This window comes from Spodoptera frugiperda, chromosome 7 (assembly GCF_023101765.2).
Source record: "Spodoptera frugiperda isolate SF20-4 chromosome 7, AGI-APGP_CSIRO_Sfru_2.0, whole genome shotgun sequence".
NCBI lineage: Eukaryota > Metazoa > Arthropoda > Insecta > Lepidoptera > Noctuidae > Spodoptera > Spodoptera frugiperda.
The window spans coordinates 3316465-3343537 of NC_064218.1; the positions used below are offsets into that span (position 1 = coordinate 3316465).

General features: G+C 41.1%; 2 protein-coding genes and 2 long non-coding RNA genes across 36 annotated transcripts; 1 reads left to right on the top strand and 3 right to left on the bottom strand.

The window, feature by feature from the left end:
- Positions 1-1552: 1552 nt before the first annotated feature.
- Positions 1553-22390, bottom strand: LOC118265667 (cytadherence high molecular weight protein 3-like). 32 transcript variants are annotated; one of them, XM_050695049.1, is made up of 4 exons: positions 9327-9474; positions 8776-9226; positions 5400-5501; positions 1553-1778 (listed from the first exon to the last, which is right to left on the bottom strand). In XM_050695049.1, the coding sequence occupies exons 2-4, from the start codon at positions 9214-9216 to the stop codon at positions 1632-1634; spliced, it is 690 nt and encodes a 229-aa protein (XP_050551006.1). In that variant the 5' UTR covers positions 9217-9226; positions 9327-9474; the 3' UTR covers positions 1553-1631. The 32 variants fall into 32 exon arrangements, with proteins under 32 accessions (XP_050551006.1, XP_050551016.1, XP_050551005.1 ...); XM_050695059.1 differs by having other exon boundaries at positions 1553-1727; positions 5379-5501; XM_050695048.1 differs by having other exon boundaries at positions 1553-1757; positions 5379-5501.
- LOC126910879 (uncharacterized) lies at positions 1929-16032 on the top strand. Of its 2 annotated transcripts, none has more exons than XR_007705472.1 (2): positions 1929-2086; positions 15845-16032. It is a non-coding gene; the product is annotated as an uncharacterized LOC126910879 (long non-coding RNA). The 2 variants fall into 2 exon arrangements; XR_007705473.1 differs by lacking the exon at positions 15845-16032 and adding an exon at positions 10521-10628.
- Positions 10038-11004, bottom strand: LOC118265675 (calphotin-like). The gene is made up of 2 exons (XM_035578686.2): positions 10895-11004; positions 10038-10708 (listed from the first exon to the last, which is right to left on the bottom strand). Exon 2 carries the CDS (start codon positions 10696-10698, stop codon positions 10171-10173), a length of 528 nt encoding a protein of 175 aa, XP_035434579.2. The 5' UTR covers positions 10699-10708; positions 10895-11004; the 3' UTR covers positions 10038-10170.
- Positions 22391-25130: 2740 nt separating the features above from the next.
- On the bottom strand, positions 25131-27045 carry LOC126910880 (uncharacterized). The gene is made up of 2 exons (XR_007705474.1): positions 26816-27045; positions 25131-26334 (listed from the first exon to the last, which is right to left on the bottom strand). It is a non-coding gene; the product is annotated as an uncharacterized LOC126910880 (long non-coding RNA).
- Between the last annotated feature and the right edge of the window lie 28 nt (positions 27046-27073).

Sequence of the window (27073 nt, forward strand, 5' to 3'; positions counted from 1 at the left end):
AACCAAAAATATGATTACTCGATTTTCGTGTTTAAAGTGCAGTTACTTGTAGTCGGCACAGTCTAAGAGGATTAGTCTGCAACCGATCTTATATACCTCTCACCACATAGCAACCGTCAGAGTTGAATTCTTAGATTGTGCGAACTGTAAACATAAATTATTCAATGAATCCAATCATATTATCTTAGCACTGTTTTGTTATGAAATTTTTATGAAAGGGGTACAACACCACTGCACGATTGGCGCGGTGGCTGGGCAACTGGCTGCCGTGCAACGGGTAGCGGGTTCGATTCCCGCACGGAGCAACACAAATTGTTGTTTCGGGTCTGGATGTCATGTTCATGTGAACTTGTATGTTTGTAAACGCCCCCACGATACAGGAGAAAATGCTTGTGTGGGGCAACGTTTAAAAAAATCAAACAACCAATAGATCTAAATATTTAACTAACCATTCCGTTTCTTGGAATACAGAACTAGGTCCAAGTATCGATTGGGTGCATTGACCATTGACCATACTTACCTACGTGGATCAATTTGAATTTCGAAACTATTATTTTATGCTTTAGATGCTACTTTTTATAAGACTTTGTTTGCCTGTATATTATGATAGGAATACTGCCTCGTTGGTCGAGTGATTCCCGGATCGGGCAAAGTACTATTGGGCCTTTTTCGTTTTTCAAAAATTTCTCTGTGGTAGCAAGGAGTTTGGAATTGTGTCCAGTACATGGCTCACGCTCACCCCCTACTATTACATGGGACTTATAACACAAATGTTGAAAAGTCGGTCACATTGTCCAATGGCATTACGTGCCATAATGAGCACCACTGACTAAAGACCTTCGGGGATAAAAGGCGTGACGATACGATATGATAGGAATATGAATATATTATTTTCCTTTAGCTTTTTTATTATCTTTTATCAACAGATCAAACGCAAAATTCAATTTATCATTATCATATTATTCATAATATTGCTACTTAGTTACAAACACAAGGAAAAAGTATATGTTTTTTTTTGTAATCAAATAATATAGGGCCATAATGGCGCCACCAATACAGATATTGTATGGTTTGTATTTTTTTAATTTACTGAAGAGAGAAGATGTAATAAATGAAGACTAGAACCCCATGCCCATGCAGGCTATCATCATAATCATCATTAGCCTGTTCCCGTCCACTGCTGGACATAGGCCTCTCCAATGGCACGCCACTGAGTTCGATCTTCAGCTCTACGCATCCAACCACTACCAGCCACCTTGCAGATATCGTCACTCCACCTAGCTGGAGGGCGCCCTACACTATATAGGTATTGATACTTAATACTTAATTAACATCAATTGCCATACCCTAACAGGAAACCCTTTGCTTGGCAATTAGATTTCTAAAATAATGTCTGAAACTAAGTCAGAGTTTCGCGAAGTCAACAACCACCAGTGATTCGGTGTGCCAACACGCCATTGCACTATTTTGAATAGAATCTCATGTGCACTATTTGAAAAGTTGCAACCATTCCGATAACTCATTTCCAACTTATGTCAATTAAAATAAAAGATTTTTTTTAAAGCAACAAAAAAATTTATTACCATTTCATAATGCAATACTTAAAATTAAACTTTACTAGAATATTCTGTTTAGTTCAGTTCTTCAGGAAGGGCGACGACGGCTTCGGGGAGGATGGGGACTCCGATGACGACGGGCTCAGCGGGAACAGGGGCGGTTTCGACGACCTGGACGGGCTCGGGGGCGGTCTCGACAACCTGGACGGGCTCAGGGGCGACCTCCACAACGTGGACGGGCTCAGGGGCAGAGTCCACAACGTGCACGGGGGTGGGCTCGACAGCGGGGCTAGCGGCAGCAGAAGCGTGGTTGATGTTCAGGATGATCTGAACGAGGGGAGTGCCTGAAGCAATCTCAGAGGTTACGGGGCCGGGGATAACAGCCACGGGAGAGGGCTCAACGGGGGCAACGGCAGCACCACCGTCGGGAAGGGGGAAGTCAATCCATGCGGGTCCGACAGCAACGGGCTCTGGGCTCTCAATGATGGCGGGTCCGATGGCGACGGGCTCAGGGGCGTCAACCCAAGCAGGTCCGACAGCAACGGGTTCGGGGCTCTCAATGATAGCGGGTCCGATGGCGATGGGTTCCAATTCAGCGTCCACTACGGCGGGCCCTACAGCTACAGATTCAGGTTTCACGGCAGCGATGATTCCGGCGATGTGATCTAAAATTGCTGACGGGCGGCGGCGGTCCACGGGGGTGGCCGAAGCCACAGCGGCGACAAGAACGATGGCTGCGAAGAATTTCATCTTTGGAGATCTGTAAACACAAAGTTTTAATCAATAATTCAAAGAATAATTGAGTCAGAGATTTAGGACTAGTTAGACACTTTTTTATTTTAAGAAATAAAGTGATTATTATATTTGCAAATAAATAGGCACTATTGATGTAGTTATTGTCTAGGTACTTACTTTTTGGCCTGTATGTGATAGGACTATGAATTATTTCTTTGTAGTTGGCTTTTTATATAGTTTTTTTTATCAATAGCGGATGAAACGCAAAATGCAGTTTATCAGTATTAGATTGTAGATTGCGGCGGAGATCGTAAAACAATTAAATCCAATCTTCGTTTCAAATTATATAGAGGCATTACCTTGGTGAATGTGCAAGATAATATTGTATTTCAGTGTGACTGACCTGTCTATTCCTCAAACGCACAAAGGTATGAGCGTTTATTAAGCTTAGTTTTGACAGGGGGGAAATCATCCAATGATTTCTCCTGCTCTTGGGCGAGGCGAGAGGAAGTATCAAATTCTTACTGACTAAAAACTACCCTGTTCTTAATTCTGTTCTTCAAGCCGGAGCCCCAGTAACCCGCTAAGTAGTCCGCAGCTTCGGATCGACATCAGTCGTACTGAGCCCCATCTGTGGTGATCTGATTTTTAAAGGACTAAAAACAATAAGGATGCTTTTCCACCAGGGATGTGCTATATAGCTATGCTACGAAAATGTAATAGCTAAACAGTGAAACTATGTGACCGTTTCCATTGATACTATATAACCATGCTATATAACTGTGCAAGGATGATACGCAGCTCGAGTATGCGATGTAATAAGGAAGCCGTCATACGCATTTTTCTATATAAAAATATAGATTAGCTGAGTACGTTTCCACTACTGATAAGCTATGTTGTCCAATGAATATGATTAGTGGAAGCCAAACGCATACACAGCAACGTAGCACAGCACATCTATGGTAGAAAATCATCCTAAAGAAACCTCCTTTCAGTCATTCAGTCTCAGTTCTACGGAGTATTTATTTTTATTATAAAACTTATATATAAGCAGACTCAAATTATAATCTCAAAAAAAAGATAAAATACGCATATATGTACACGTCTGATTATGTTTACGAATACGCAAGATAAGGTTAAGCTTCATAATATTGGGCTCGCTGTCATTGCAGCGGTAAAGTTCCCTCTTTGCGGAGTGGCTTCAGAGGCGCTACGGCGTCCTCACCTACCGCCTGACGCAGGTGCTTACCGGACATGGGAGCTTCGGTAGGTTCCTGTTTCTGATAGGACGAAGTAAACGCCCGGGTATCAACACTGCGAGGAGGACACGGTGGAGCATACGGTGGTGGGGTGCCCTGCATGGGCTGAACACCACCGCGTCCTCAGGAATGTGGTCGTCGACGGCGACCTCTCGCGGTCGGCATTGGTTCAGGCCATGGTGCGGAGCGAGGGGACTGGGATGCCGTCTTTCCAAGCACACATGCTAACTAAGGACGACACGGGGCAGGTGAGGGAACGAAACTCCTCACGTCCCAGCCGTCGCAGGAGACACTTCGGGTGTCGGTGTCCTCGCTATAGTAGTCATTACACACACAACGTCACGCCTTTTATCCCCGAAGGGGTAGGCAGAGGTGCACATGCACATTACGGCACGTAATGCCGCTATACAATGTACACCCACTTTTCACCATTTGTGTTATAAGTCCAATGTAATAGGGGGTGAGCCTATTGCCATATCCTGGACACAATTCCAGGGGCCTTAGTCTGCTATTACAATTGTGTCAGAATAGTCGATCGAAGGAGCTATACAACCTACATAGCCCCGTCCCTCTTGCACTGCTCAATGATCGACCATTTTAACACAATTGTAATAGCAGACTAAGGCCCCAGACTCCGTGCTACTACCGAGAAATTTTCGAAAATCCGAAAAAAGCCCAGCAATACTTTGCCCGACCCGGGAATCGAACCCGAGACCCCTTGTTCGGCAGTCGCACTTGCGACCACTCGACCAACGATCAACGAGGCAGTCATCTGGGATGCGTGTGCTACGGGGCACCAGTATGGGCGGATAGGGCCACAGTTGGCGCGGTGCGGCGGAAGCTTCTCCAAGGTCAGCGTCTAGCTTTGATCTTTCTGTGTAAGGCTTATAGGACGGTTAGCACAGAGGCCCTACCTGTGCTCACGGGAATACTTGCAGTCGATTTTGAGTTGCAGGGACGTGCTGCTATGTACTATACTGCGAGACCTAACTTTTCCGCAAACTTTCTAGCACAACGTGATCGAAACAAAATTGCGGTTGTATCTACTGTAGATCCTGGCTTACAGGAGTTGCAGCGGTATGGGAGGTTGTGGCGGTATTGTCCCAAAAACAAAAACAGGTGCATTGAGCAAGTGTGGTGATTAATGCTTAAACCTTTTCCATGCGAGAAGAAACTTGGTCAGCAGTGGCTTCTTATAGGTTGTTGATGTAAAGTTTGTGTGTATATTGTTTCACTGATGAGTCTTGGAATAGGGGTAGATTATGGTCTGGAATAACACATAGGTTTATATTATCGCACGGGAACGCGGGCGATGCGCTGCCAGAAGCTGGATATACTTAAATATTTAGCTTCATCTTTTGAATTTAATATTTTAAAGAGATTTAAATAGTTTAGGTAGAGAGTCCAGAGATACATTTTTAAAAAAAAAAAAAAAAAAAAAAAATAGTAGTATAGCTAAAAAGTAACTCATATTCTTCTCTAGGCTTGTAATGAAAGTACCAATAAGCTTTCTTATTTAACTTACATTTGCTTTTAACAGCATCGCAAATCCATGATTGAATATTAAAAACTCATTAAAAATATCTGTATTAATTTCAGGAGCACAAAAGTAAAAAATACACAGTTTTAATGTATTAATGCAACGATTTTATTGACATGCTGTAATGAAAACTTAAAAGTAAATTACATTCGATTATTCGATTTAGTTGAGAGCTTCGGGGAGGGCGACGACGGCTTCAGGGAGGATGGGGACTCCGATGACGACGGGCTCAACGGGAACAGGGGCGGTTTCGACGACCTGGACGGGCTCGGGGGCGGTCTCGACGACCTGGACGGGCTCAGGGGCGACCTCCACAACGTGGACGGGCTCAGGGGCAGACTCCACAACGTGCACGGGGGTGGGCACGACAGCCTCGGGGGCGACAACGGGGCCGACGGCGATGGGGCTAGCCTCAGCGGAGGCCTGGTTGATGTTCAGGATGATCTGGACCAGGGGAGTGCTGGCAGCAGCGACGGGAGCGACCTCAGCGACGGGAGCGGGAGCAACAATAACGGGGGTGGGGATAAGGGGCTCTTCAGCGACAACACCAGCGTCGGGGAGGGGGAAGTCGATGAGGGCGGGTCCAACAGAGATGGGGTTGGACTCGATGATGGCAGGGCCGACAGAGATGGGGTGAGTGTCAATGACGGCGGGTCCAACTTCAACGGGCTCGGGCTTGACGCCTAGAGCATCGAGGAGCATCTCTTCGAGGGCGGCGGCGGTGGCGGGGTCGGTGCTGGGGCTGTTGATGGCGGCGATGATCTCCTGGAGCTCGGCGAGCTCAGAGCCCACAGGCTTGACCAAACCGGCCGAAGCCACGGCGACGAGCAGGGAGATGGCGATGAAGTATTTCATTTTGATTTATCTGAGAATATTTTAATGAATTAGCAAAAAGTTCAGTGGCCAATTACACTAATTACAAGTATATTACTGAAGTAGTACCGTGGTACTAGTACTTACTTGTTGTCGGCTTGTAACAAGACTATGCCAATTTTAATTTTCGCGAACATTTTATATTGAAGTTTATCTACTAATCCGTATACAATCGAAACTTATCTAAGGCTAAATATGAGATTTAACTTAAAACTATTATATTTACAACTCGATAGTGTAAGGAAACTACTTTATTGGGTTCATATATCATTTGGTTCCTTATTAGTTTTAGGTAACAAGATAGGCAAATTACGTACTTCGGTAGTTATAATATGTAGTATGTATAGGTACTTACTTTATTTCAGCACGTGTCTGTTGGATTATTTATTATTCATGACAGCCTAAATAAATTTTATTAATCATACTGTCTACTGATACTGTACAGATAAACACAGCGAAAATAATCTAAGGGCAATGTCGATAGAGTTTTAGTCCAGCGTCCCTGGGTGGAGTCTGAAAGAAACTGCGAACAACATTCACAGTCACACCCCGTGGCAGTCCACTGCTAGATTATGGACCTCCTCTGAATAAGAGGGTTTGTAAATCAGGCTTGGTAGACTTAAAATTAATTTCCAATTCAATGTAGTCATTCGAGAGTTAGACAAGTAGAAACTGTTCAGAAATTTTAGAGTTGTTGAAGATACAAATTTTCCGTTTTTCATTATTGTGCACTAACTACCATTCCCAGATCATTTAAAAAACATCCATCCAAAGGTTGTCTGGAAGAAATCGCCGTGTGTGATTTTTTTTGAATAGGTGAATTCATTCAATGCCTTCTCCCCAGCTCCGGATGCTATTGAAAAGACCTGGTCATTTCCTGTTGGTATCTTCTTTATACAAAAAAAAAAAAAAATCTGAACAGTTTGTACTCGTGTAAGTGCTAGTAGTAAGAAGTAAGTACTTTTCACCGATTATGTTATGAATCCTACGTACTAATCCTCAAATGATAAGTTGCATTTTTGCTTAAGTTTATTGATAAAATTCCATATACCTAAATGCTCGCAAACATTAAAAATAGCATAATCACACCCAGTACTGTCAAAAAGGTAAGTATCTTCATGTTTGGAGACCTAGTCGTTTTTTTATTATTAAATATTAAAACTCTATTTATGAATCTGATGATGACAAAGCTAGAAGTCTAGAAGATGTTCTTGAAATAAATTCCAAATTCAGGTTTTTACATTTTTACAGTTGTGTTCCATAATTAATGTCTCACTGATTGTATGTTTACAGATCTCCAAAGATGAAATTCTTCGCAGCCATCGTTCTTGTCGCCGCTGTGGCTTCGGCCACTTAAAACTTAAACTTTGATTCGTTTTATTTAAGTATTGTTATCTTATATGACAAAATATGTGGCTAATACTACTTTTACATTTTCTAACTGATGGACCATATAGATTTTTAATTTTCATACCCTGTCATCATCCCTATTTTGGAAGAACCTTTTAAACTGCAATCTCCACCTAGATCGTAAAGCGTGGAAATTACGACAAACTCTCTTATCCCTAAACCATCTCTTAATTAAGAGTTTCTTAACGTAAGCGAGAACCTAAACTAACTCCTTACTTGTACTGGTAGATGTTACTTATAAATTGGTGACGTTAAATGACACCAAATTTGAGATAGGTTGGTTATACGGGCTTCAGCCTAACCGTGATTTGTAAGTTGTTATTAATGATGATGATGAAGCCTTGGCAGCGGGACCATTAACTAAAACTTGTTAGACAGACAGTGTCACATTGAGGAATTAATACTAAGTTAGGGAACAGAGAGTAAAGTTCCCTAAGAAAAGGAGAATCCTCCGACCAGGCGAGGTGATCATGCCTGGCGGGCTTTCTGCCCAACTGTTGTTCATCAGGATTTTCTATTCATGTTTATTCGCATGTAAACTTCACTTGTCCGATCTAGGATTTATGACGGCATCCGTTGATTTGGTCGCCAATAGTTTATATGCGACTACTGTCATCTATCATCTGTCACGTGTCGCCTCACTAGCATGAAGCATCCCAACTTTGGAAGTTCCTTATACTCATTATACTCTTTGAGTTCCTTAGATTAGATTATTTTCAGGAGGGATACCTTTAAGTACCTACAACTTACCTTTGAGCTTTTACCAACACAGTAACGCCCGCTACATAAATTGGCTCTGACTCTTAATTCTCCATTTATCGTTTTGTATTTATTAGCATTTCTGTGTAAATCAACATGTACGTTGTAATCAAGGAGATTTGTATTAACCAATATTATCCACTGAAAGTAGACGTTGCACCCTTTATTAGATAAACACCTCTTTAGATCACAGCAATGTATCTTTCACGATTTATATAGGAACTGCTACGGTACTGTTTTTGTTTCACTAATTTATAAGTTGGTAAAATACGTAAGTAGGCTGTTAGAAAGTCAAGAAAAAGCTTTTAGAAGTAGAATGAAAAGAAATATTTATGATGGATGCAATTGTTTTATTGTCATGTCTTTTATGTATGTAAGCTTAAAATTAAATTGACTTGATTATTTATTCTTAGTTGAGAGCTTCGGGGAGGGCGACGACGGCTTCAGGGAGGATGGGGACTCCGATGACGACGGGCTCAGCGGGAACAGGGGCGGTTTCGACGACCTGGACGGGCTCGGGGGCGGTCTCGACAACCTGGACGGGCTCAGGGGCGACCTCCACAACGTGGACGGGCTCAGGGGCAGACTCCACAACGTGCACGGGTGTGGGCTCGACAGCGGGGCCAACAGCGACGGGGCTAACGTCAGCGGCGGCCTGGTTGATGTTCAGGATGATCTGGACCAGGGGAGCGGCGGCAGCGACGGGTGTGACCTCGTCGACGGGAGCGGGGGCAACAATAACGGGGGTGGGGACAATGGGCTCCTCAGCGACAACACCAGCGTCGGGGAGGGGGAAGTCGATGAGGGCGGGTCCAACAGAGATGGGGTTGGACTCGATGATGGCAGGGCCGACAGAGATGGGGTGAGTGTCAATGACGGCGGGTCCAACTTCAACGGGCTCGGGCTTGACGCCTAGAGCATCGAGGAGCATCTCTTCGAGGGCGGCGGCGGTGGCGGGGTCGGTGCTGGGGCTGTTGATGGCGGCGATGATCTCCTGGAGCTCGGCGAGCTCAGAGCCCACAGGCTTCACCAAACCGGCCGAAGCCACGGCGACGAGCAGGGAGATGGCGATGAAGTATTTCATTTTGATTTATCTGAGAATATTTTAATGAATTCGTTAGCAATAAAGTTCAGTCACCAATTACACTAATTACAAGTATATTACTGAAGTAGTACCGTGGTACTAGTACTTACTTGTTGTCGGCTTGTAACAAGACTATGCCAATTTTAATTTTCGCGAACATTTTATATTGAAGTTTATCTACTAATCCGTATACAATCGAAACTTATCTAAGGCTCAATATAAGATTGAGCTTATTGTATAAGGAAACTATTGAGTATAAATGGTTTGTTTATTATGATTTAGGCAGCAAGATAGTCAAGATAATGAATTAAACTTCAGTAATGTAACTTTGTCTACATCTTGCTTTTCTTGCTCCCGGTCTAGTTCAGGGAGTTTGCATTGAGCTCTAACTAGGGGTCTACGGCGCTAATTCAACGAAAAACGAAGTTTCGTCTGAAACTTCACAAATTGCGTACTACAATTCCATTTGTTGCGAACCTTTGTGAACAAAAATGAACGAATTAAATGAAGATAAATAAATAGGTTTTGATTTAAAATTAAAAATAAAACGTTATTTTAAGTAATTTCATTAGTAAATCAATAAAACCTACGGCCGAAAATTAAACGAAACTTCGGATTCGAAAACCGGAGTAGGCCCCCAGGTTTACCTGGTTGTTCGTGTTTTACAAGTAGCGACGTGTCCTTCACACCATGATAACCACAAGCACGGATCTAAACAGCGTGTATGTGTTTTTTTAACTCAGAGAAATATACATTTCTTACTTATATAATATTTAATTAAATTTTCACTCTGCGCGTTTTGACAATAATAAAATAATACATTTTGTTTTGTTTGCATATATATATATTTGAGAATGTGTATATTTTATTCAAACCAATCACATTTTAAAATAAAATTTAATTTTCAGTAATTATTGAAAAATCGAATTAAACGATGACAAATCTTAGTTAAGTTCAGGGTAAGGGGATGACGGGCATTCCGATGATGACAGGCTCAACCTGCGCGGGAGGGACAACGCCGATGGGGTTCACAGCGATGGGAGGAATGGGAGGGGCGACCTCCACGACCTGCACGGGCTCAGCGGCGGTATCTACAACGTGGACGGGCGTAGGGCTGGGCTCTTCAAGGTTGAGAGACTCAACAACAATGTCGGAAACGACGGGGCCGACAGCGACGGGGCTAGGGGCAGCAGAAGCGTGGTTGATGTTCAGGATGATCTGAACGAGGGGAGTGCCTGAAGCAATCTCAGATGAAACGCTGCCGGGTCCGACAGCAACGGGCTCCGGGGCGGCAACCCAAGCAGGTCCGATGGCAACGGGTTCGGGGTTCTCAATGATAGCGGGTCCGACAGCTACAGATTCAGGTTTCACGGCAGCGATGATTCCGGCGATGTGATCTAAAATTGCTGACGGGCGGCGGCGGTCCACGGGGGTGGCCGAAGCCACAGCGGCGACAAGAACGATGGCTGCGAAGAATTTCATCTTTGGAGATCTGTAAACATGCAATCAGTGAGACATTAATTATGGAACCCAACTGTAAAAATGTAAAAAATCTGAAATTGAAATTTCTTTCAAGAACATCTTCTAGATAACGCATTGTCATCATCAGATACATAAATAGAGTTTCAATATTTAATAATAAAAAAACGACTTGGTCTCCAAACATGAAGATACTTACCTTTTTGACAGCACCGGGTGTGATTATGCTATTTTTAATGTTTGCGGGCATTTTATATGATCTTTTATCAATGAACTGAAGTAAAAATGCAACTTATCATTTGAGATTGTGAGCCATCGACAATGACATTTTATGTTTATTATTTATAATTTATAACACAATAAGGTACTTACTTAATCAATCACTTTTGTGTTGTTTTCCAAGACAGATGGCTTAACGATGATATAAAGAAATAGTCCAATTTTATTGAGACAAGCAGAAGACAAGAGATTTTGGATTTGAGATCAATGATTGAGACAGTTATCAATAGCGGCCGTACTTTGAGTCAATATGGTAGATGACGTTATTTTTAAAGTCCGTGTTGTAGATTATTTTCATTTGAAAAAATACGTCTCTAATATTTATTGGAAACGTATTGTTTATTTTCTTACGGAATCAAATCCTTTCGAAGATATATCAATTTGAAATATCGCTCTCCTAACTAACTCCTTACTATGTTACTTAAAATTGGTGATGATAAAATATGGCACCAAATTTAAGATACAATTACATTTTTCTTATTTTTATTTACATTAGAATTCACAGTTTGATTAAAACCAGTCAAACTGTGAATTTTCGTGGGTTGTTATTGATGATGATGATGATGAAGCCTTGGCAGCGGGGCCATTAACTAAGAAATGTAAAGTCAGGCAGTGTCACATTGAGGAATACTAGGAAGAAAGCATCCCAACTTTGGGAGTTCCTTAGATTAGATTATTTTCAGAAGGGATACCTTTAAGTACCTACAACTTACCTTTGAGCTTTTACCAAAACAGTAATGCCCGCTACACACAGTAGCAGTAGCATACAGTTACAACTGCACGGTTGAGGTGTGGTAGGTGTGTAGCGCCTGTAAGTTGACTCTGACTCTTGGTGCATTTATCGCTATGCATTTCTGTATAAATCACGCGTTTGTTGTACGACTCAACAAGATTTGTATTAACCAATATTATCCACTGAAAGTGAACTTTGCACCCTTTGCGCTATTAGACAAATACCTTTTCAATCACAGCAATGTATCTTTCATGATTTATATAGTCACTGCTACTGTTTTTGTTTCACTAATTTATGAGTTGGTAAACTTACGTAAGTAGGCTGTTAGAAAGTCAAGAAAAAGCTTTTAGAAGTAGAATGAAAAGAAATATTTATGATGGTTGCAATTGTTTTATTGTCATGTCTTTTATGTATGTAAGCTTAAAATTAAATAGTCTTTATTATTTATTCTTAGTTGAGAGCTTCGGGGAGGGCAACGACGGCTTCAGGGAGGATGGGGACTCCGATGACGACGGGCTCAGCGGGAACAGGGGCGGTTTCGACGACCTGGACGGGCTCGGGGGCGGTCTCGACGACCTGGACGGGCTCAGGGGCGACCTCCACAACGTGGACGGGTTCAGGGGCAGACTCCACAACGTGGACGGGGGTGGGCTCGACAGCGGGGCCAACAGCGACGGGGCTAACGTCAGCGGCGGCCTGGTTGATGTTCAGGATGATCTGGACCAGGGGAGCGGCGGCAGCGACGGGTGTGACCTCGTCGACGGGAGCGGGGGCAACAATAACGGGGGTGGGGACAATGGGCTCCTCAGCGACAACACCAGCGTCGGGGAGGGGGAAGTCGATGAGGGCGGGTCCAACAGAGATGGGGTTGGACTCGATGATGGCAGGGCCGACAGAGATGGGGTGAGTGTCAATGACGGCGGGTCCAACTTCAACGGGCTCGGGCTTGACGCCTAGAGCATCGAGGAGCATCTCTTCGAGGGCGGCGGCGGTGGCGGGGTCGGTGCTGGGGCTGTTGATGGCGGCGATGATCTCCTGGAGCTCGGCGAGCTCAGAGCCCACAGGCTTGACCAAACCGGCCGAAGCCACGGCGACGAGCAGAGAGATGGCGATGAAGTATTTCATTTTGATTTATCTGAGAATATTTTAATGAATTCGTTAGCAATAAAGTTCAGTCACCAATTACACTAATTACAAGTATATTACTGAAGTAGTACCGAGGTACTAGTACTTACTTGTTGTCGGCTTGTAACAAGACTATGCCAATTTTAATTTTCGCGAACATTTTATATTGGAGTTTATCTACTAATCCGTATACAATCGAAACTTATCTAAGGCTAAATATAAGATTGAGCTTATTGTATCAGGAAACTCTTGAGTACATATCTAACTATCCATTAAATGGTTTTTTTTTACAAGCCCGCCACAACCTTCCATACCGCTGCAACTCCTGAAGGCCAGGATCTACAGTAGATACAAACATGAAAACACCGGAACACTGAAGTCCGGTGCGTCCCAGGGAAATGAATGACTGTCTTGGATCCCGCAACGAAACAAATCAGAAGATGTTATTAGAGGAGAAGAAAAAGAAAACGATAATTTCCACTTCCCTCGGTGAATTTAATGCAGGAGACAGAATGACTTAAGCCTTAAGGCACAAAAGAGACTGCACAACTGGCAGAAGCTCAGTCGCCAAGCACCACGGAAATTTTACTTAAAACTAAATGGGTCCTATGCGTGAGCTGTTATACTTGCTTCCAATAATAGGTATGGCAAAAACGCCCATTAAATGGTTTGCTTATTATGATTTAGGCAGCAAGACAGTCAAGATAATTAATTAAACTTCAGTAATGTAACTTTGTCTACATCTTCCTTTTCTTGCTCTCAGTTTATTTCAGGGAGTTTGCATTGAGTTCTAACCAGATTCGCCTTTTTTTTTTTTTTTTTTTTTTTTTTTTGAGGGGGAAAATCATCCAATGACTTCTCCCGCCTTGGGTGAGGCGGGAGGGAGTGTCAGACTCTTACTGACTAAAAACCACCCCGTTCCTTCTCCTGCTTTGAGCCGGAGCCCCGGTAACCTTTTACGTTGTCCGCAGCTCCAGATCAGGCATCAGCCCTACTGGGCCCCAGTGGTGGTCTGGCTCTTTGAGGCGCGCGCGGAACGCGACGCGCCGTACGCACGGGTCTGGTTCTGGTCGGGCGGCGAGCTACCCTTGCTCGCCGTCCGCAGACCCGCACTTACGGTGGCCGGAGATCGTCACGCGATCCCCGACGCCCGGAGTGTCTTCTGCGGCGGCTGGGGCGTGAGGAGGATCGTTCCCTCACGCGCTCCGCCTCCTCCTTAGCTAGCATGACTGCTTCGCAGAAGGAGGAGACGGCGTCCCATTCCCTCTCGCTCCGCATCATGGCTTGAACCAAAGCCGGACGCGAGAGGTCACCGTCGCCGATCACATCCCTAAGGACACGGCGGTGCTCAGCCCATGCAGGGCACACCGCTACTGTATGCTCCACCGTGTCCTCCGGGTGATCCACGCAATGCCGACACCCGGGCGTTTCCTCCCGCCGAATCCGAAACAGGAACCTACCGAAACTTCCGTGTCCGGTAAGCACCTGCGTCAGGCGGTAGGTGAGGACGCCGTGACGCCTCTCTAGCCACTCCTCAAAGAGGGGACTTACCGCTGCTATAACAGCGAGCCCAAACCAGATTCGCCTGGTTGCTAGTTTTTTACAAGTAGCGACGTGTCCTTCACACCATGATAAACATTTTAACCACAAGCACGGATCTAAACAGCGTGTATGTGTACGGGTCCAATTATTCGGACTTTTGTTTAGACTAGTCTAAAAAGATGTCATTTACATCACAAATTTCTTTAATTTTCACCTTGGCGGAATATATTTATAGAAGTGGTATTCTCGTAAAGTTATGATAAATTAAATAACGATCACATGTAAAGTAACAAGTAACTCAGAGAAACATACATTTCTTTTTAATTAAATTACATTTCACTCTGCGCGTTTTGACAATAATAAAATAATACATTTTGTTTTGTTTGCATAATATATATATTTGAGAATGTGTATATTTTATTCAAACCAATCAAAGAACATCGGGCATTTTTGTATGGGACACTTACCTACGGCGAACAAAAATAAAATTAGGTACGGTGGATAGGCAATTAAATCTAGTTCACAATGGTATAGTTCCCATATCTGTGGGTCGTGGCAATAAGGAGAAATTGGACATTTAAAAAATATTTATAAATGTTTTTGGGCAATAATTGAAGAGGAAAAAGGGAATCAAAAATAATTAAAACAACATATTTTTCTCTTAACTTTTGGCGAAGGACTGCGATGATGATGACGAAGGACTGCGATGTAGTAAGATAAGCTAGCTCCCTCCGCGAGCGCAACATAATACCAGTTTTAAGACTATGGGCGAGAGTGAGAACGAAACATGCACATCAACTTGACGGATTTAGTCTGATTGGGTTTATAAAAATACCACGGAGTGATATTTTAACTTACTGAGCGGTCGTTTAGTAATTAGGAAAAATAGTCAACTTAAAATATCATTTTCATTTTACTAATTATTTCCATTTTCCCATTATTGTGAATCAAAATAACTACACAATATTAAATATGATTGCAAACACTATCATTTAAAAAGATTTTGGTTTATGTTCGCGACTTTTAAAAAATCGGGTAAAAAACGCCCGATGTCCTTTTAAAATAAAATTTAGTTTTCAGTAATTATTGAAAAATCGAATTAAACGATGACAAATCTTAGTTAAGTTCAGGGTAAGGGGATGACGGGCATTCCGATGATGACAGGCTCAACCTGCGCGGGAGGGACAACGCCGATGGGGTTCACAGCGATGGGAGGAATGGGAGGGGCGACCTCCACGACCTGCACGGGCTCAGCGGCGGTATCTACAACGTGGACGGCTTCAGGAGGAGCATCCAGCACTTGGCCGGGCATGGGCTCGGCAGCGGGGCCGACAGCGACGGGGCTAGCGGCAGCAGAAGCGTGGTTGATGTTCAGGATGATCTGAACGAGGGGAGTGCCTGTAGCAATCTCAGAAGATGAAACGCTGCCGGGTCCGACAGCAACGGGCTCAGGGGCGTCAACCCAAGCAGGTCCGATGGCAACGGGTTCGGGGTTCTCAATGATAGCGGGTCCTACAGCTACAGATTCAGGTTTCACGGCAGCGATGATTCCGGCGATGTGATCTAAAATTGCTGACGGGCGGCGGCGGTCCACGGGGGTGGCCGAAGCCACAGCGGCGACAAGAACGATGGCTGCGAAGAATTTCATCTTTGGAGATCTGTAAACATGCAATCAGTGAGACATTAATTATGGAACACAACTGTAAAAATGTAAAAAATCTGAAATTGAAATTTGTTTCAAGAACATCATCTAGATAACGATGTGTCATGATCAGATACATAAATAGAGTTTCAATATTTAATAATAAAAAAACGACTTGGTCTCCAAACATGAAGATACTTACCTTTTTGACAGCACCGGGTGTGATTATGCTATTTTTAATGTTTGCGGGCATTTTATATGATCTTTTATCAATGAACTGAAGTAAAAATGCAACTTATCATTTGAGATTGTGAGCCATCGACAATGACATTTTATATTTATTATTTATAATTTATAACACAATAAGGTACTTACTTAACCTTTTGACCGCCAGAGCATAAACGCTTCGCCGTGCCCTCCACGCCGAGACACAAATTCAACGAAATAACCTTGAAAATATTAGGGATTCCAAAATGTTATCGATAAACCAAAGTGAGTAATAATTTTCGTCTGAATTTTTTTTGAATAAACTGCTTATAACATAAAAAGAATATTTATTTAACCTAATCTCCCACTGTAATAAACTTAAGACCACATTAATAGCAACTATCAATGAAATATCAACCTTTTGAGACACAAAAATACATATAAAATTGCAGCAAGTTACAGCACTATTATCTATCAGTTACGCGCCATTGGCATGTATACATGCCAATGGCGCGGGCAACTATCCATTTTTTTTTAATCTCTCGTTTATGATTAGGGATGTAGTTAGCTGAATAATGTAACTTATCGAGATCATTTATGTATTAGGTAATCAAATTTGAAAACTGCTAAATAGGTATCTATAATATCTATATAGGTATATAAAAAATCTGTAGATTTTAGTGATATTATTTATACACTTTCATATTCTTAAAATAATTGCCTTGTATTTGTAAAATGTCACATGAAACTTAAAAATATAAAAAATCAACAATCGTATTTATTTATTATGCTCATTAACAGCCTTGTAATTGAAAAAGGTTACGTGAAACTTAAAAATATATAAAAATCAACAATTGTACCTATAAAACATTATGCTCACTAACAGTCTTGGAATTGTAAAATTTAAAACTAAATTGTATATTATCTATAATTATTATCAATAACAAAAATTTCTGATGTTGATAGTAACCTACAAAAATATTTTATAATTATCTAGAATGCGCAATAGTTCTTCTGTACTATAAACCTCTTCACTCGCCATTTTTGCAATTATAATGTAGGTACTAGATAAAATATTTTTTGCAACTTCCCCGCATTTAAAAACACGGCACGCGCTTACGACGTCACGAGTTTACCTTTTTTCTCAGAGACTAAGGTTATATATATACTTTTTAATAGTTATTACAAAAAATAAGCGAGTCATTTAGCTGAAGTTTTAATATTACTTGAATTACACTACATCACTAGTAGGCATGTATACATGCCATTGGCGCGAGAGAACATGCTTTTTTAGCCGATATTTAAGTTGTTTTTATCAATCAAATATTAGAATAACTATATTGCAATTTTGTTTACTGTGTACAATTATGTAATAACTGGGTATTCAGTTCTTAAGATACATCAATAAAACACGTGAAAGTAATGATTTAATGTGTTTATTTTGTTTTTCTCTGTGATCTGTTTCTTGGCATCTATAGATGTCGGTGGCGCACAGGGCACGCTTGCGCATGACATCTATACATGCCATTGGCGTTCAAAAGGTTAATCAATCACTTTTGTGTTGTTTTCCAAGACAGATGGCTTAACGATGATATAAAGAAATAGTCCAATTTTATTGAGACAAGCAGAAGACAAGAGATTTTGGATTGAGATCAATGATTGAGACAGGTATCAATAGCGGCTGTAAGACTTTCTTTGAGTCAATATGGTAGAAGACTTATTTTTTTAAAGTCCGTGTTGTAGATTATTTTCATTTGAAAAAATACGTGTCTAATATTCTAATATTTATTAGAAACGTATTTTTTTATTTTCTTACGGAATCATATCCTTTCGAAGATATATCAATTTGAAATATCGCTCTCCTAACTAACTCCTTACTATGTTACTTAAAATTGGTGATGATAAAATATGGCACCAAAAAGATACAATTAAATTTTTCTTATTTTTATTTACATTACAATTCACAGTTTGGTTACAACCAGTCAAACTGAATTGTCGTGGGTTGTTATTGATGATGATGATGATGAAGCCTTAGCAGCGGGGCCATTAACTAAGAATTGTAAAGTCAGGCAGTGTCACATTGAGGAATACTAGGAAGAAAGAAAGCATCCCAACTTTGGGAGTCCCTAAGATTAGATTATTTTCAGGAGGGATACCTTTAAGTACCTACAACTTACCTTTGAGCTTTTACCAAGTAATGCCCGCTACACACAGTAGCAGTAGCACACAGTTAAAACTGCACGGTTAAGGTGTGGTAGGTGTGTAGCGCCTGTAAGTTGACTCTGACTCTTGGTGCATTCATCGCTATGCATTTCTGTCGTCACACGTTCGTTGTACGACTCACCAAGATTTGTATTAACCAATATTATCCACTGATAGTGAACAAGGCCCCTTTGCGCTATTAGACAAATACCTTTTCAATCACAGCAATGTACCATTCATGATTTATATAGTCACTGCTACTGTTTTTGTTTCACTAATTTATGAGTCGGCAAAAGTACGTAGCTAGGCTGTTAGAAAGTCAAGAAAAAGCTTTTAGAAGTAGAATGAAAAGAAATATTTATGATGGATGCAATTGTTTTATTGTCATGTTATGTGTATACTTAAAATTAAATTGACTTTATTATTTTATTCTTAGTTGAGAGCTTCGGGGAGGGCGACGACGGCTTCAGGGAGGATGGGGACTCCGATGACGACGGGCTCAGCGGGAACAGGGGCGGTTTCGACGACCTGGACGGGTTCGGGGGCGGTCTCGACAACCTGGATGGGCTCAGGGGCGACCTCCACAACGTGGACGGGTTCAGGGGCAGACTCCACAACGTGCACGGGGGTGGGCACGACAGCGGGGCCAACAGCGACGGGGCTAACGTCAGCGGCGGCCTGGTTGATGTTCAGGATGATCTGGACCAGGGGAGCGGCGGCAGCGACGGGTGTGACCTCGTCGACGGGAGCGGGGGCAACAATAACGGGGGTGGGGACAATGGGCTCCTCAGCGACAACACCAGCGTCGGGGAGGGGGAAGTCGATGAGGGCGGGTCCAACAGAGATGGGGTTGGACTCGATGATGGCAGGGCCGACAGAGATGGGGTGAGTGTCAATGACGGCGGGTCCAACTTCAACGGGCTCGGGCTTGACGCCTAGAGCATCGAGGAGCATCTCTTCGAGGGCGGCGGCGGTGGCGGGGTCGGTGCTGGGGCTGTTGATGGCGGCGATGATCTCCTGGAGCTCGGCGAGCTCAGAGCCCACAGGCTTGACCAAACCGGCCGAAGCCACGGCGACGAGCAGAGAGATGGCGATGAAGTATTTCATTTTGGTCTGAGAATATTTTAATGAATTTGTTAGCAATAAAGTTCAGTCACCAATTACACTAGTTATAAGTATATTACTGAAGTAGTACCGTGGTACTAGTACTTACTTGTTGTCGGCTTGTAACAAGACTATGCCAATTTTAATTTTCGCGAACATTTTATATTAAAGTTTATCTACTAATCCGTATACAATCGAAACTTATCTAAGGCTAAATATAAGATTGAGCTTATTGTATAAGGAAACTCTTGAGTACATATCGTGGGTTAAGAACTAGAGTAGCGTAAGGGCAAAAACTCAAAAAAATTTTTTTTTCACCATTCGCTTTTTCAATCCCCATATTTGTATGTGCCGAAAAACTGGAACGATGTAGTGTGTAGATTGCTTAGTACAATAATAGCGCACAAAAAAAAGAGATGTTTGTTTATTGCCAAAAGGAAGTGTTTCTACTTACAATAATCTTGACATTATTTTGTCAATAAAATTATGAGCACAACGATCGTAACTTGACTTACGAGCGGATAGGACACCGAATTATGATGTTGTAGCCTTAATTTGTTTCGTGCCAAATAAACGTAAGGAGCCGTTACTGCTTATGGGTCCTTGTTTTGTACGCGTCTGTAATTTTTCTCCGTGCCAAAAAAACGTAAGGGTGGGTTACGCTACTATGGCACTAAATAATTAAAGTAATGCAGTCCGTTATTATGACGTATGTCAACCAGTTTTAGAAAAATATATATATATTTTTTAAATTTAACCGTTTTTTTACCATAAATTTACAGTATTCTGTAGCCAATAAATAAAGCTTTATTTTAAGTAAAAACCAGATATACAGATACTATAGATTTTGCCATAAAAGACCTACAAGTTGACGGTAGGTAAATTTGAGTTGTTTTTCGGCTCTCCTGAGAAGTTGTCATTTTGCCCTTACGCTACTCTAGTTCTTAACCCACGATATCTAACTATCCATTAAATGGTTTTTTTTACAAACCCGCCACAACCTCCCATACCGCTGCAACTCCTGTAAGCCAGGATCTACAGTAGATACAAACATGAAAACACCGGAACACTGAAGTCCGGTGCGTCCCAAGGAAATGAATGACTGTCTTGGATCCCGCAACGAAACAAATCAGAAGATGTTATTAGAGGAGAAGAAAAAGAAAACGATAGTTTTCACTTCCCTCGGTGAATTTAATGCAGGAGACAATAAAGATAATGACTTAAGCCTAAAGGCACAAAAGAGACTGCACAACTGGGAGAAGCCCAGTCGCCAAGCACCACGGAAATTTTACTTAAAACTAAATACTAAATGGGTCCTATGCGTGAGCTGTTATACTTGCTTCCAATAATAGGTATGGCAAAAACGCCCATTAAATGGTTTGCTTATTATGATGTTAGACGGCAAGATAGTCGAGATAATTAAACTTCAGAAATTTAAATTTGTCTATATCTTCCTTTTCTTGCTCCCAGTTTATTTGAGGGAGTTTGCATTGAGTTCTAACCAGATTCGCCTGGTTGTTCGTGTTTTACAAGTAGCGACGTGTCCTTCACACCATGATAAACATTTTAACCACAAGCACGGATCTAAACAGCGTGTACGGGTCCAATTATTCGGACTTTTGTTTAGACTAGTCTAAAAAGATGTCATTTACATCACAAATTTCTTTAATTTTCACCTTGGCGGAATATATTTATAGAAGTGGTATTCTCGTAAAGTTATGATAAATTAAATAACGATCACATGTAAAGTAACAAGTAACTCAGAGAAACATACATTTCTTTTTAATTAAATTACATTTCACTCTGCGCGTTTTGACAATAATAAAATAATACATTTTGTTTTGTTTGCATAATATATATATTTGAGAATGTGTATATTTTATTCAAACCAATCACATTTTAAAATAAAATTTAGTTTTCAGTAATTATTGAAAAATCGAATTAAACGATGACAAATCTTAGTTAAGTTCAGGGTAAGGGGATGACGGGCATTCCGATGATGACAGGCTCAACCTGCGCGGGAGGGACAACGCCGATGGGGTTCACAGCGATGGGAGGAATGGGAGGGGCGACCTCCACGACCTGCACGGGCTCAGCGGCGGTATCTACAACGTGGACGGCTTCAGGAGGAGCATCCAGCACTTGGCCGGGCATGGGCTCGGCAGCGGGGCCGACAGCGACGGGGCTAGCGGCAGCAGAAGCGTGGTTGATGTTCAGGATGATCTGAACGAGGGGAGTGCCTGAAGCAATCTCAGAGGTTACGGGGCCGGGGACAACAGCCACGGGAGAGGGCTCAACGGGGGCAACGGCAGCTCCACCATCGGGAAGGGGGAAGTCAATCCATGCGGGTCCGACAGCGACGGGCTCAGGGCTCTCAATGATGGCGGGTCCGATGGCGACGGGCTCGGGAGATGGAACAATAGCAGGTCCGATGGCGATGGGCTCGAAGGAGTCAATGATAGCGGGTCCGATAGCAATAGGTTCCAATTCAGCGTCCACTACGGCGGGCCCTAGAGCTACAGATTCAGGTTTCAGGGCACCGATGATTCCGGCGACGTGTTCTAAAATTGCGCGGCGGTCCACGGGGGTGGCCGAAGCCACAGCGGCGACGAGAACGATGGCTGCGAAGAATTTCATCTTTGGAGATCTGTAAACATGCAATCAGTGAGACATTAATTATGGAACACAACTGTAAAAATGTAAAAAATCTGAAATTGAAATTTGTTTCAAGAACATCTTCTAGATAACGCATTGTCATCATCAGATACATAAATAGAGTTTCAATATTTAATAATAAAAAAACGACTTGGTCTCCAAACATGAAGATACTTACCTTTTTGACAGCACCGGGTGTGATCATACTATTTTTAATGTTTGCTGGCATTTTATATGGTGTTTTATCAATGAACTTAAAAAAAATGCAAGTTATCATTTGAGATTGTGAGCTGTCGACAATGGCATTTTATGATGATGATGCTATAAAGAAATAGTCCAATTTTATTGAGGCAAGCAATAAATTGTATGTGAAGTAGGCTCCAATCTCCAAGATACGGTAGTCGGTTAAGCCTTTCTACTTTCTTTTCTTAGGTACTAGAATTCATAACATAATTTGTGAAAATGACTTACTTCTTATACTCATCTGCACCTCTGGTTTCTCCTCGGAGGTTAAAAAAAAGGTGAAGACTTACTGAAGTTACTGAACCAGTGGAGTTTTTAAGTAAAGTCTATCTTTTTGTCAAGTTATGAGAAAAACATATTGTGAGACATTTAGAATAAGAAAGCAAATAAATATTCTATAGGTCCTTAGATCTTAAGCTACACCAGCGCTTGTAATCGCGCAAAATCCCGCATTTTAGGAAGAACGTTGCTCATTTTGAAAGGCGACACGGTTTAAAATATCACCCAGACCCGATTACCTATCTGCTATCTAGTTAGACCCCTTAAAATGAGGGATTTGCGTCAGTGAACTAACTACCAACCTCCGACCGCTTTCTAAGCTCAGGGTTTATGCCAATTCCTTCCATCAAGAGAGGAGCGAGATTGGTTCAGCAGTGGAGTTACTTCAGCTGATAATGATGAAAACTATTTTTAGTGTTCTCTCTCTCTTCTCAGATGGGGCCTAGCAGGGCTGACGCTGACCCGGAGCTGCGGACTGCCTAGTGGATTTTCCAAAGCTCGAAAAGCAGGAGTAGAAACAGGGTGATTTTTAGTCAGTAGGTCGAAAAGCAGAAGTAGGAACGGGGCGATTTTTAGTTAGTAAGAGTCCGACACTCTCTCTCGCCTCGCCCAAGGCGGTAGAAATATCGGATGATATTTCCCCTTTAAAAAAGGTGGTATCTCTTATGTATGGACGTGGAAATATCTATTTGGCGTTTTTGTTGAAATGAAATTAGACTCGTTATACCGTCTTAAGCAGTACCTAAATAAAAAGGATAGAATGTACTTAATAAGTGGTGCCTTTTAGGATAAATCCGCCAAGTCGAACATTAGCATTTGTGGTGCTCTTACTTTTTGTATCAACTGTATCTAAAGTTTGGTATCTTTAGAAAAAAATGTGCAATCATCCTTAGCCACGCGTAATTATTAAACTTATCTAGGTACATACATACCCTTAGAATACCTAAGTACTTCATATCAAGACGATTAGGTATCACATGTTATGTAGTCACAAGACAGTTGAATATTAAATATCCCTAATAATAACAAATTGCTCGATAAAGTTATCAATATAAATACTTTTTTATTTACAACGTTCCTTATTGCTAGCTCTAGATATGTTTAATGGTAGTATTAAGGTACATTTACTGTTCGATTATCGTGCGCGGCAAGCCGTGGTAGCTATTTACGATGTGGCTTAGGAACTGTAGTAAATTTTCGTACTTTGCACGTTTTTGTAACAGGTATTGCGTGTTTATTTATTGTTGTTATTAGGTACCTACTATCGGTTGTTTGCTTTGTTATGTTTAGTTATGAAGGTGTCTGTAGCTTTAGCAAAATGGTGCTACTGTCGCACTTTAGGTACTTTTCTACTAAAGATACGCAGCTCGAGTATGCGATGTATCGATAGTAGGGAAGCATCAATAGCACGCACCTTTCCATAAAAAAAAACAGCTTAGATGAAACCGTTTCCACCATTGCTAAGCTTGTGTACCAATGATTATGATTGGTGGAAGCCAAACGCATCCACAGCAACGTAGCATAGCACATCTGTTGTGGAAAAGCACCCTTACAGTAGCATCGCTGTCTCCAACTTATCAATAATGTGTTCACTAATTTTGTCCCTTAGTACGAGTTTGCAATACGTTGCACGTAAACGAAACGAGAGCGCTTTCGGCGCTCTGATTAGTCAGCTCGAATGAACCAACGAATCAGAGCGGCGAACGCGATCTCGTTTCGATTATGTACCGTACTTTAAACGTTAAGCAAACTCATACTAAGGGTACTGCTTTGGCGCATGACTTCGTAGGTAAGTGGACGCACACAAGCGGCACATGCGCATTAAAATCCAATACTTAAAATATCATGAGTGCATTTTAATATGTAGTTTTAATATTCTTAGCTTCTACGATCATTCAGTCTTAGAGCTTAAAGAAATTAGAACGATAAAGTACTGATTAGAAACCATAATTTTCATAAGACACTGATATCTACAATCTACAATTAAGTACCTACTTAGTACCCAATTGTATGGATAATCTCCAGCTGTTATCTTTTAATAAGAGCTAGGTGCTAAGTATGTAATCACTGACTACGTAAGCACACGTGCCCTTAGACTTGGGTGCAAGAAATTCTGGATCCTTAAGTTTCAAACCGAATGATAGAACTAGACCGAATTCTTGAATCATTTTTTTAATATCCAATAATCCTTTGGATTATGTTGATTCTGATTGGTAAGCACTTAAGGTAGGTATTTTTGGGACGTTTTTATGATATAAACTGGTAAACGAGCAGACAGATCACCTGATGTTAAGCAATCGACGCCGCCGCCGACACCAGATACGTTACAAGTGCGTTGCGAGCGGTTACCAGGGAGAATAGCCATAAATGGAACAATAATTTACTGCAAGATTTAAGCAAGGTATGGGGAAAAATAAACAAGTCTTTATTTGTGCTGCAACTACATTTAATCGTCGTTAAATTTATAAACAGAAAACATTATCTTCTTAAAACATTTGTGCATTGCATACAAACATATTAAAACTTAAATTTAAAGAACTTAATATTAAGTCTTTGGCTTGTAGGTATTACAGCAATTTTAATGTGTTAATTGCTTTTTATTTTACTGATATAACACATCATATTTTATACATATATGTAGATAGTACATATAGATAGTTGATATGACTTAAATTATCTAACATAAAAAATATAGAGAGTCAAGAAATGACCAGAGATACAGATTAGTGTTTACATCAATTCATTTAAGATTACACATTTATTTAAGTAAACATGTGTATGTAAGAACAGTGAGGCTATTCTGTAACCATCAATTCAAACTTTCGAAGTGAGCTCAATCGCATTCTCGCCCGTCATTGGTCGAGATTATTCTCACAGCTATTGACATGGCGGACCGCGATCGAGTTCACTTCGATCTTTCGAATTGAAAGTTACAAAATAGCATAGCAGTACAGTGTTTTACAGAAAGGAGTTTTGACAAGGAAATGATTAAAGTAATAAACGTAATTAATTCAAGTATTCTATGATAATGGATGATTTAGTACAAGTAAATTAATATCATAATTCGGCGGTTGAAAGGCCAATTGATCTAAGCGACATTTGTTTGCGATATTGAGTTATATTCGGTATTATGTAAACGATAAACAGAATCAGCGATTATTTTTTCTATTAAATGATGTGTGAAAAAAAATGTCGCTTGGATCAATAAATTACCCTTTCAACTGTCGTTTTTGAAACAACATAAATTACTTACAATTGTGTTCAATACGCCATGGAATATCTAATTCTTTTGAAACATTAATATTTATTACAGCACAATAGATCTTCAGTAAGATAGTTTTGAAAGTAATAGGTATTAGGTTTGTTTACAAAACCTAATTTTCCATATTACATATGCAAACTGATAAAAGCATTTTGTTCTTTTCAATCACTTTGAGCGAGTACTCGGATATATTGCTGGTATAATCGTTTAGTACTGGCAGCTTGCTATCTATAGCCTTCTTTATCATCATCATTTTCTTTATTGGATCCCGATCTTCTTTTTTAGTAGTAATTTTAATCTTCAATGGAATCCTATCTTCGTCTAGAAGACGCAATTTTTCACGCATTTTAGTAACTTTATTTTGTCCTGAAACAAATTAAATAAAAAACAATAAATAAACAACATATTTTATAGTATCTTTAAGACTTGTACATCTATACTAATATTATAAAGAGGTACCTAATTTCGTTCGTTAGAAGCCAGAAGGTCTGAAATACCTACAAAGTATATTTTAAGATCTCAATAATTATAAATATTTAAGTATTCCCAAACTAAGATAAATAACAAATGTTTAAAATAATGTTATATTTCAAGCCTGATTTTTTATACCTATCCTTAAAATTACTGTGCTCTAACTGGGTCCATAATTGTTACTTGTAGGTACCTCTAAGACTCATCTATGTACATACATTGTGGAAAACAAATAATGAATAATATGAAACATCCGAATCGTGAAGGTACACAAACACATAAAAGCGGGACGTTCTTTGTATCGAAATATTATGATTTTCTCGTTTGATTTTAATGTAATTTTAAATACGTAACTTTATTCAAATTATACACTCACCTTAGAGGTATTGAAACCGAAGGTTGAATCACAATACAATAAGCTTCAAATATTATGCCGATCAATGGGAGCGTTTCATAGAACAACCCTCCCTGTTTCTTGCCTGAAATAACACTGGGGACTCTAGGCAGCTGTATTTCAGTTCAGTGTTGCTGTGGAGACGAATGCCAGGAAATTACCGTACTACCAGGTATGTGAACACTTGTTTGTTCACATAAGTGTTCATTATTTGTGTCATGAGGACCAAATAACATGAAT